At 43.4% G+C, this 12,138-nt stretch overlaps 1 protein-coding gene across 6 annotated transcripts; it reads left to right on the forward strand.

The window, feature by feature from the left end:
- The first annotated feature begins 2,265 nt into the window (after positions 1 to 2,265).
- Positions 2,266 to 12,138, forward strand: LOC139333541 (uncharacterized). 6 transcript variants are annotated; one of them, XM_070966004.1, is made up of 4 exons: positions 2,291 to 2,684; positions 3,077 to 3,190; positions 5,538 to 8,010; positions 8,299 to 12,138. In XM_070966004.1, exons 3-4 carry the CDS (start codon positions 5,973 to 5,975, stop codon positions 10,662 to 10,664), a joined length of 4,404 nt encoding a protein of 1,467 aa, XP_070822105.1. In that variant the 5' UTR covers positions 2,291 to 2,684; positions 3,077 to 3,190; positions 5,538 to 5,972; the 3' UTR covers positions 10,665 to 12,138. The 6 variants fall into 6 exon arrangements, with proteins under 6 accessions (XP_070822102.1, XP_070822105.1, XP_070822106.1 ...); XM_070966005.1 differs by having other exon boundaries at positions 5,538 to 6,189; XM_070966006.1 differs by having other exon boundaries at positions 2,343 to 2,680; positions 5,538 to 6,189.

A 12,138-nucleotide genomic window follows, 5' to 3' on the forward strand; every position in this document is an offset into this window, starting at 1 on the left:
TTGAACCAAGTGAAACAGATTTTTGCTAAAATGTCTAACACATGTTTGTGAAACCAGTCGCAGCTCTGAGAATTCTGGCTTGGACAGAAGCAGTATGTTATGAAATTGAGATTCCAGAAATAATCACAAGACAAATTAGTGTTGTATATGGAGTCAAACCAGAACCAAAAGCTTGATATTAACAAAAAACCTTTTAGTCTTCAATAGACTAGTGAGCACACAGAGTGGGTCCATGATAAAATCCCACATCACCAGGATGTGAGATATTGTATAAGCCACAGTCAGGCTATACAGTGCCAGTGGGAGTGGACAACTGTGCTTTTAAATGAAATGAAAAGGTGAAATTGTCTTCATATAATTCACAGCTCGAGACCATCTGAGTGCAGAGTTATATCATACTGTACCTGCTGGATCCTCAGAGTGAGGTACGGGCGATGGAGCTCATATTTAAAACCTCCTGTGAATGCATTTATTGCACTGAGATGTATGAAGGCTTGAATAAGGCTTAAATAAAAGAGCAGACTGTGACACAGTACGGATACAGAAATATTTTTTTAGAGGAGGTACACAAAGGGCACAGAAATTATTATGTTTGATTTAGGTGCTGGCTGCCACTGATGTACTGCAATCATTGTAATTTGCACATTTCACCACCAGGAGGTTCAGTGGATGCTCAGCTCAGAGGCAAAACCCACATGAAGCCTTCACTCAGCGTTTCCTATCATTTAACCCTTAAACATATCACTATAACTTACACAAGGAACACTAATATGTAGACTACACTAAAGAAAGCAGAACAAATGAATTATATCTGACTCTTCTACACATTATTTATTCTATAAGCTGTTCACACTGTCCAACACCTATCACCATTCATATGAATGCATTGTACATCTCCAAAGTAAATTAAACCATATTTCCTATTATATTTACAAATTATGCCCATTTGATGCCACTGACTGTAGGTAAGATTCACCTGAAAAGACAAATTAATATTCAAAATGCATATGTTTGAGGCTTCCCGGTTCTTTTGATGGTCTTGAGTAAAAGATTCTGTGTCCTACATGCTGTGTGCACACAATTAGCATCCTAACCCTGCCATGATTACCATCCTTAAAAATCAGGGAGGCTCAGAGCTGAAATTATTCACATATCTGTGATTAAAATGAATGAATCGAATGATGAATAGCCTGAGGTTGAGTTCTTGAGTTACCCATGACATTAATCACAGCTTTAGAAGAACACAAATCATATCTCATATCTATATTTGTTAATCATCATATTGATCTGGAATTTAATTTGTAGATTTGGGGCTGATCCTTTTAAACAGACTCGATTGTGTAGATCTCGATTGTGTGTTGTTGGGATGGAGGAGAGTAAATGTATTTGACTTGTGTTCGTAAATGCATTTCATCCATCTGCCACAGGTGTACTACTTTTTACTATTTTTTTGTTTTTAAAGCATTATGGATGTGCTTGTAGCTGAAAGGTCAGGGATGAATAGCACTATAATACCTTGGTTCCATGAGTCACACTTCTTTGCATAGACTAGTCTATATTATATACTTTATATAGTTTAGAAAATATCCAGACAAATTATATAGACAAATTGGACCATGAAGAAAGATAAGTGGAAGTAACCAGGATGTGGCATAGATTGTCCAAGGTCATCTCCTATGAATAAAATGTATTTTGGTATTTATTACAATTATTGATGGTCTATCATTTGCATCACATGTGTATTTTCAATGCACACATATTGTGAAACATCATAAATTTGAAATTGGGGTTCATGCCCCCTTAACACCTGTTTTCTTAACCTCAACAGATTATGCATCTGTAAACATGCATATTAGAGATAATATATATATATCTGATGGAAAGCTCTTATAATAATGATCCATTAATGTACACTTTTGTGGCATAATTAAAAGTAAGATATGACCTGTACTTAACTATTTTGAATAAGATCTTGAATAACTTGCAGGCATTTTTGTTTCTAGGCTTACAGACAGACTTATTTTGAACAAGATATTTATCCACTTAATGTCCTGTGTGTTTTCAAGAAATTATAAAGCCTGAAGATATAATATTCCTATGGTATAATAGGCCTATAAGGCATCAGCCATTATGCAGCCTGTGGACAACTTATCAGCCTCCCACTGAGACTGTGCATCTTTTGATATAAGCGGACAGAGGGCTGTGAAAGTGGCATATTCTCTGAATATGCAACGTTTGTGGAAGAGAATCCCCCTTTAACCACACGGTGAATCCGCTGTGAGCCCTAGACAGCCGCCCGTGAGCCCCGCTCGTGCTACCCGGAAATATTACAAGGGCCGGAAAGGACCAATGTTAAGAGAGCACACGTCACTCACTTTTACCCAAAAATATTACTACCGACCACCCAAATTTTTCTCGGCCGTCGAAACCTTCGGCAAAAGCTGTCTTTCGGCGCAAACTGTCGTAATCAAATGGCAAGGAGGCGGCTGCGGTATCCGTCGGCGTTGATTTCTGTGGGGAACGGTGTAGGCTTTCACCCAGCTCAGCATCAGTGAAAATGGCTCTGGCTAACGACTGGAAAACAGCACGCAGAAATGGAAGCGGACGATAGCTAGCCAAGCAGTTAGAAGAAGGCGTGACAGGCCTCATCCATCTGCAACTGTGCTCTGCGACTGGATGCGTAGGTAAACATTTGCCGAATATAGGTTACGCAGATATATACGCTAACGCTAGCATCATAATGTTAACGGTAGTCAGCGTGCTTTTAATATTGTGGTTTGCGACGACGGCTAACGTTAGCAACAGCGGTTGTATGGTTTTCCAGACTGCGTGTGGCACCGAATGGCTAAGCACGCCGAGCCCGTGTAAAATATGATGCTAAGGAGAACCGTGAAGTTTTTCATGCAAGCGCGTCCAATGTTTTCCTTTTTTTCTCCTAATGCGAGCCAATACTATTGCAGGATGCTACCTCAAGTGCATCCGTTATTACTTGCGCCTGTACGGTTCTGCTAATGTTTACTTTGTGCAGCGAGTGTGATGGTGATGTTAATTTGAGCATTTCTGCCCTTCTCCACAGGATTGGTGATTTACATTAAAATGAGAGGCAGTCAAATATGCGATAGATGATCTTCCCTCATCTACCAGGGGAGCTCACTCCCCGCTACGTTCATCGCATCGATTAGAGGAAACGGTAAGAATTTAAGAGGTGAGCAAAACCAGATTCAAAGTGAGTGAATCTGCCGGAGCCAGGGCACTTTGAGCTTTTTCAAAAGTCGAGTAAGGGGGATTTTTTTTTTTAAACTTAATTTACCTTTACACAGGTTAAGAGTTATGCATAGCGCAGCAGTTACATTTCCTTTTCGTTTTTTTAGATATAAGAAGTGTATTTAAGTGTATTTATGTGAATTATATTGATTTATCCTTTTATTGTTGCTAGTTTGCCTTAGTTAAAATTCAATTTTATTGACACTGCACGTAGTGAGTGCAAGTACAATAAACAACAGTTCAGTATCTGAGCAGATCGTGCCAACAGTAACAGAGTGCTCTATATATAAATAAAAATGTTTCAGTGTACAGGATGAATTATAATAATCATGCAGTATGTGCATTATGAATGGATGTAATCTGATATGTGCAGGTTGGTCATCCTCATGTCCTACCTTAGGGTGCTACACAGCACCTGCTACTGTGTAATTACACCCATTATTCTTTACTCATGTGGCGGCCCACCAGTCCTATTCCTTTTAGAACATTTAAGAAAGAAAACACATTTCCATGTACAGTATTTTTTAGGCTACAGGTGAATCTGACAGTTGTTTAGTGCACTAAATACTTGTCTGCCTTTGTGACTATCTAGTAATAAACAAAAACAGAAATAAAAAAAGTCAATGGTGCAAGTATGGTGAACTGTGGGGCTAGAAAATGTGCTCACCAAAGTTCTAAAGGGGGATTGAATGTAAATAATTGACATTTTTTTGCAGGACAGGTTGACCTGCATTTGAAAACATTTAGTACTGCTCTGTGTGTGCAGTTTCACACACACATGACCAGTGAATAGTTTCATGTCGAAAAGGAAAACCTGAATTAGGGACAGCAATTTAAGGTACGCAGAAATCTGACTTAAAAGAGGCTCTTAAGACTGAATAACAAATAAACTGAATGGAAGTTGATGAGTGTGTATCATCAACTCATTTTATTAATGGGAAGGTTGTGAAATCCTTATGGTAATAATTTGAAGTCATAATTAGCAGAAAATTGCCAGCACAAGTGGTAAAATGTTGCATCGGTGTCAAATAATCAGTTACGTACAGACACCTGCATCTAACCAAAAGCAACACATCTGCTGTTTAATGTGGTTTGTCATTCTGCCACACCCCTCTGTATCTCTTCCTCAATAAACATTTGGTACTTGCAGAAATGGCCATAAGAGCTGTATTCACACTGTACATCTCATCAGAGACAACAAAATCCAGTGTGAGATACATCACAGAACTTCGACAGCATGCAAGGGTTAAAGGGTTGGTAAGCCAGTGTGTAATATTGTAAGAAATTGGGTCACTCTCTCCAAAGTAGCTTTATTAAATAAGCAACATCCTCCTTTCACCACTAAGTGACCTTTATTGCAAAGGCCTGTTATGAACAGCCACATGTGGAGACAGTAAGAACGTTGAAGAAAACTTTTGCCGGCTTAGTAAATATGAACATACTTTATGATAAAAAAGACATGTCATTCTTGCAACAAATCTGGTTGTGCTGCAATCCAGCAGAGCCACATCAAGGTAAGTTATTAGAAAATAATACAAGATATTTCCTGTTTGTATTACACCAAATGTTCAGTATTTTTAGTGTAACTAATGATTGAATTGTATATTGGTCACATTTCTTGCTTCATTTTACATTTATGCTTTATTAGATAGTGACAGATGAAGAGGCAGACAGGAAATAGGGAGAGTGAAAGAGAGAGAGAGAGAGAGGTATGACGTCCCACAAACGTCGCCAGCCGGAATCGAACCGGCGACCATGTGGCCACATGACATACCCTGTAACCATTTGATAACCAAGGTTCTCCGGGCACATTTCTCACTGAAACTGAGGGTCTAATTGGCTCACATCAATAATGATGGTAGGTAAATTATAGTATAATTAAGAAACTGAGAGAGCTGAAACTTAATATATCAAGAACGTATTTGTGATATCAAATATAATATATTTGTGGTAGACAAAGGGTAGTAATCTGCTAAACTTAACATACCTAATCGCTTACATCATGCTTTCTCCAGTAAGTAATCTGAGTTTATAATTACAATACTGAATGGATTTAAATGATTATTTTCCCTCGTGTGGGTCATGGATATAAATCTCTCTGTTTGTGATGTCACAGAACAGACCTAGTTTCCTACAAAGTAGATTCACCTTCATGGATGGGGTGCTTTGTTAGAGGTTAAATGATCAAGAGACAGTAAGTAGCATTTTACTGAAGATTTTACTCCAGTTCCCAACTATGACTTTCATCTCCTTTTGAATTTTGTTCTTTTCAGCTGTAGGAACTTCTTGGCTGAACACGGATGAGGAATCTTGCTTAGATGAAGGAAAATGTCGACACATTAACTGTCAAAGGAAACAAGAAGAAGTCATTTGAACTGCTTCTCAATAAAAACTATTCCAAGCAATTTTGAAATTAGGTGGAAGACACTTTTACCCTTTGATCATAAACTCACGTTCCTGGCTACCCCACTCATTTTGGAAGTAGAGTGTGGGCAGTGGATGATCAACAGGGAGTAGCAGCACCAGAAGTAAGCTATCTGGAGAGACTATCTTTAGATTTAAGACATTTCAATAGTTCTGGAAAAGTAGTATTGTAACTTCACCCTTAGGGTAAAGTTTGTCTTTCACCAGTGACTGGTGGGATTATTGTTGCCGCTCCTATCGCTGGAGGTTTGGCCCCTGCACCCCCATGTGCCAGTGAGTGGGAAATGTTCCAATTTGGAAAATACAATCTGGACATTATAGAGATGTTAAGTGGGCACCAGGCCCACCAGTTTAAAGGCCTTGGTTTAGATCGACAACTACAACACCAACAGCAAGTGCAACTTCATCAGCATCAACTCCAGCAGCAGCAGCAGCAGCAGGCTGAGTCTTCTGGAGCTCTTCTGTCTGGACTTGGCTTGGGCCCCCTGCAGGGGTCTAGAGGTAACGCCTTTTCTGATTCTGCCTCCATTTTTGCCAAGATGAGTGCCCCTCCTCCCCCACCTTTACAACAACAGCCTTCCTCATCTCAGAGCTCTCGTTCAAAGTCAAGCAAGATGAGCAGCAGCAGCAGCTCAAGCCATTCTTCAGGCTACCCACAGTTCCTGCGCTCTTTCCACCCGTCTGAGGCAGCACTAGCACAGGAGCAGTTACACCCAGGTGTAGGTCGCTTTGAGCACTTTGCTGGGGGAAGTAGCAGTAGTGGGAGTGCTGGGGGATTAGGAGGATTAGTAACATCAGCACCTCCACCCCCTCCTCCTCTGCATCCTGGCCTGTCTGTCCCCCAAGCATCATCTGGTCCCTCCTCCTCTTCTCCTTCCCCTTCAACCTCTGTGGCCACCTCTAATAACCCTCCTAGCAGCAGTGCAGTCAGCTCACTGGGACACCAGTTGGTTGGGGCCCAGTCTGATGCACGGAGTCTTCACCAACAATTTAGTTGCATGTTAGCTGCTAATCAGTATTTCCTTTCTGGTGTGCCTGCTAATGCTAGTTTAGAGCAATTTCTCGTTCAACAGGGAACCCATAACCACTTAGGGATTGGTTTAAGTCAGACAGGTGGGGAGCCTAGTTCTAGTCTTGCTTCGCCTCCTGCTTTGCATTCATCTCACTCACATGGCCACTCCACTCCCCAGCCACAGCAGGGTCCACAGCAGCCTCCCCAGCAGCAACAGCTTTCAGCTCACACCCTTTCTCATCCTCACTCTCATTCTCATCCTCACCACCCGCTCCACCCAGGCTCCCAGCCCTCATCACTGGGTGGCTTTGACTTCCAGGGCATCCCTGTACTCTCATCAAATCAGATAGCTTCTCTGATGCAGCAGGAAGCAGGTTTGCCCCTCCCCTTGCCACTTCATTTATCTTTATCTAAGGACGATGGTAAAGGGGAAAGCAGTGGAGGTGGCAGTAGTAGTAGCAGTAATAGTAGCAGTAGGAGGAAGAAAGCGATGGCTGGCTATTTGCCACAGAGAAAATCTGATAGCACAAGTAATAGCAGTACCAGCCATGGCCACGGCAGCCATAGTGGTAATCCCAGCACTACTAGTAATAGTGGAGGGCTTAGTCATGGTCAGCCCCCAGCTTTAATCGGGAGTGGGGTTGGTATGTCAAATATGGGTGGAGACCCATCATCCCTTCTTGCCTCATCATCTTCATCCTCATCTGTAGTTTCTTCCTCCTCCTCCTCTGCTCCCTCTTCCACTGCTGCCTCAGTACTGGTTACTAATGATTCTCACCTTTCTAAATCTGATAACCAGAGCTCAATGCAACCCAACCCCACAGAGTCTGATACAGAGCCCATTTATAGCTGTGGAGATTGTGGCAAAAGCTTCCCTCACCTTTCTAGCCTTCGCAGGCATATGCGCATGCATGAGCCAACCACAGCAGGTACTAGCAATTCTAGCACTACTGGCCCAAACCCTGTTCATATTAAGACACAGTCTGACCCAAGCCTTCCCCATTCGACCCAAGAAAATCCCCAACCCTCATCCAATTCTTGTCCTAGCCCAGACAAAGTATTTCATTGCCCTGATTGTGGCAAAGGCTTTAAGAAAAAAGGGCACCTCCTGCAACATGGTGTTATACACTCTTCAGCCCGCCCATATGGCTGCTCCACCTGCTCTCGGGCTTTTAATCGTAGAGAGTCACTGACACGCCATGAGAAGATACATGAGGAAAAGCCATTCCGATGTCCCGCCTGTGGTCGTGCCTTCCGTGAGAGCACCTCTCTACTCAACCATGCTGCCTCAGGCACCTGCGGCAAGCCAGGTAGGGGACCCAAACAAAGGGGCAGCAAGACAGGAACTGATGGTGAGGACAGAGTTGGGGGAGGGGGTGGAGGAGGTAATGGAGGAGGGGGAACTTATCAGAGCAATAGAGGGGTTATTTATGGGAAAACTGAGGAAGAAGATGGTGTAATCATTGTGGGGGAAGGAGAACCAAAATCAGGTTTAGGATGTGATGGTCTGTTTCAGTCTGGAAGGGGAGGGAATTCAAATGACAGGGACAGAACAGATGGTAAATACCCCACTGACTACTCTCGGAATCGTTACACAGGCTACCATGATGACCACCGTTCTCAAGGTAATCCATCTCCATGCTACTCTGGTGCCTCCCCCTGTGGAAGTGGGATGGCGGGCCCAGCTCTGAGAAAGGCACCCCTGGCCCCAACACTGCATCCACACTCACAGAGCCACAGCCAGCACCACCATCCGCAGCAACAGCCCCACCTGCCCCTTTCTTCACTACTGGATGACTCAGAGGATGATGTCACTAGCTCTGTCAATAATGCAATCTCTGCTATAACAGCAGCTAGTAACAGTGGAAATAGAGGGGATGATAGGGGAGACATCATAGGAGGTCTGCTAGGTGGTCTTGGTTTAGGTCCTCTGGGCTCACCCTCAACAACATCTGGTATGGATAAGAATTTCAGAGGTGTTGGGAGCCAGGAGGCTATGAGCAGCAACCCACAGAATCCTACTGCCAAACCAAAACGTCCACGCAAACCCAGAGCAAAGAAAGATCCTGCACCTGGTGGACAGCCCCCCAAACGTAGGCAATACACCCCAAGAATGGGTTCCAGTGGGCTCCCACGCACTCACCTCTGTAGTGTTTGTGGTAAGGGATTTGCACGCCGCGAGACCCTACGCAGGCATGATCGCATCCATACTGGAGAAAAGCCCCATCACTGCACTGTCTGTGGAAAGTATTTCAGAGAGGCTTTTCACCTCAGCAAGCATCAAACAGTCCACTCTGGGGCAAAGAATTACAAATGCAGCATTTGTGGAAAAGAGTTTGGTTACTCCCAGAGCCTCAGGAGGCACAGCAAGCTCCACCAAAAGGGGGAGCTGGAAGAGGTGCCCACAACACCAGCTACGGAGAACCTTAACAGCTTTAACCCAAACCCTCAATGTAGCGTGGCCCAAGACAGGAGCCAGAACCAAGCACCGAGCACCTCCTCCTATTACTACTCTCAAGATGTCAAGCCTCAAGACAGCAACCCCCAACCACAGCCCCCACCCCCACCCCAACCACAGCCCCCAGCTCCACCTCGACTCTACACCTGTGCTATATGTTGGAAGTCGTTCCGCCATCACTTCCATCTGACTGCCCATCACCAGACGGTTCATGAAGGTGGAGGTGAAAAGCTCTTCTGCTGTGAGGTATGTGGGAAAGCATTTGCATACTCAAATAGCCTCACTCGACATAGGCAATCACAGCATGGGATGACCCGTTCTGAGTCATCTAACCCACAAGAAGGCAGCAGTGGGTCTGGAGACAACAGAGGTGGGAGTGATGTTAATCAGTCAGCATCAGAGAGTGAGGCTGCTACCAATGCTCTGCTACAGATGGCTCCTTCCACAGAAGGCCATGGAGGGCAGAGTCTTAGTGTTGTCACTCATAGCCACCAACAGGCACCCCCCCAGCCACCAGCTGGTTACTCTCCCCTCTTTTATGATGCAGCCCATTCTTCAGCCTCTAGTGCTCCATCTTACTCGCAGCCTCTGCCTCCAAACTCTACAATCATGGCACCCCAGCATCCGCATTCCCCAGCCGGGGTGAAGGGAGAGCACATATATCCGGCTGGATCCCGTAGCCGCACGCTTCACACCACAGCCCCGTTCCAGCCCCTCACGGAACTGCCCTCCACTGAACATCATCATCTGCATCATCATCATCATCACTCCCACCATCATCCTCATCATCAGTCTGGTACCCAGTCCCACCAACACCTTGACTGCAACATCCAGTTATCACACGATGACATGAGGCGACACAAGAAGAAAAAAAAAAAGTCCAACAGGAGAGATTGGAGGGAAAATAAATGGGAATCTCAAGATTTAGTCAGATTTGATGGAAGCAAAAGGAAGAAAAAGATAAGCTGTACAATAAGAGGGCAGCTGAATAAAAAACAAGGCTCTCTTCGTTTGACAATTAGGCGAGGAGGAGGATCAGGTGGTGGTGGGTATAAGCTTGTCAACACTGGGGGAGTGAAGGTGCAGATCCTGTCGTCTCTCAAAGTACCTGTGAAACGTTTTGGCTGTCCCATATGCCCCAATTCTGTGTTTTCCCGTAAAGCGGGACTGCTAGTCCACATGGCAGTCAAACACCCACAAAAAGCCTCGACCACTCAGGAGCGCCTAAGGTGCAGTGTGTGTGGGAAGCAGTCTCACAGGCCTTTGGCAGCCTTCATCCATCGGGCCTCCCATCGTGCCAGGGGGACTTTCTCCTGCCGACGCTGCTCCACTCGCTTCTGGAATGCAACACTTCTCCACAGGCACAAGGTGTCCTGCCGCCGCAGGGCCAAAGGACTGCAGCGAGGAGATGCTAACAGGCTGAAGCTTTCAAAGAGACCAGGAGAGAGACAGACCCAGGAGGGTCAGGGGGAGATGCCATACCTACAGGGACCATACAGATACTGAGCATCCTGGTATCTGAAAAGCATGGCACACAAGAGGGATATTTCAGTTATAAAGTGGGAAGGTGAGGAAAAAAAAGGGACTTGAAAAGGCATATATTATTGCCTGTAGGAGATATTGCCTCATGTCTCTGTTGACATCTACTCTGCTGACTATTAGAATGAGTGTGTTAACAACTACTGTAGAGCATCCTATAAAATATCACCAGAAATTCTTCCAGATTATATTGGAAGGTGTTTTCAAAGACGTGACTGTTTCCATATGTTCATTAACCCCTTAAGTGCATTGACACTATGCTTGGCTGACACTGTGCAGTTACTAGAGAAGTTTAGGTGAAATGACCTGCTAATGTATCTCTCTTCCCCATAACTAGACTCCCTGCTACACCTCTTGCTGTATGATAAACGTCTCTGCCGTGTACTTTGTCTTGTTGTTGTTCACTTAGAGGCTCTGAGGATTTTTTTAAAATGTAAAGTGCATTTATTAGGAGTAGGGACATGGGGACAAAGACCTTTGTTGATAGTTTGTCAGTGCATGTTTGTTCTCTGGTCAAGTTTTTTGCTGAGGTTGTGAAATCACGCCTACAGTATGTGATGGTTTGTTCAGTATATCCCCAGAAGTTTGTAGTGTTAAACTTGATTTGAAAGTTGCTCTATATTCCCTAGTGATTTAATCACGTATAGATAAAATGTCAAAGTCGCCGGTAATTAGCATTACAAGGATCCCTCTCCTGCCAAAATGAAGAAACTTACAAAAAGCCTTGCTTAGTATGTTCACTTTACTTCATTTATTTGAGATATTCCTAGCTTTTATACCAAGAGATTGAAAACAGGTTAAACAAGTTGACTGTAACACGTTTATCTCATGTTATTTGTATGCTCTTTTTAGCAGTGATTATTTCTACAGTACTTCACGGTGTGTTAAAGACAAGGACCTATCATAATAGAAGCAAATGTAATATTCCATGTATCTTCATGCCAATCTTATACTTAACCCCTTCTACCTTTTACTTTTTGCTGAGTTGCAATCATATTCTTACTGTCAAGCCTTGTTCCTTTCTTCTAAAGAAAAATAAGTTTTAAGTACATCTTGTCACTTTATCCACATGTGAAATGTTCATACCCCTGTCAAGCCTTGTTTTTTTTTCTTCTAAAGAAAAATGATAGTTTTAGTAGATTTCTATCACATTATTTACTGAGAAGTCAGTAGTTGATTATATTTCAGCAATGAATAAACCTTAAGTGTAATCATTTGTTTTCCTTTCATTTCTTGTTCAGCCACGTACTGCAATATCCAGAAGATGGTACAAACTGCTAGTAATTTAATACAAGTAAGTTTTAACTGTAACCAAAGTCTGCATTGAAGTTTTACAATTATTTTTAGCATTATGTCCTACGTGAATTACATATCTGTGGATTAAATGGATTTCAGGTTGTAGCTGATATACCAGTACGTTTAATTAAAGTTCTTAAGCTTA

This window comes from Chaetodon trifascialis, chromosome 7 (genome assembly GCF_039877785.1).
Source record: "Chaetodon trifascialis isolate fChaTrf1 chromosome 7, fChaTrf1.hap1, whole genome shotgun sequence".
Taxonomy (NCBI): domain Eukaryota; kingdom Metazoa; phylum Chordata; class Actinopteri; order Chaetodontiformes; family Chaetodontidae; genus Chaetodon; species Chaetodon trifascialis.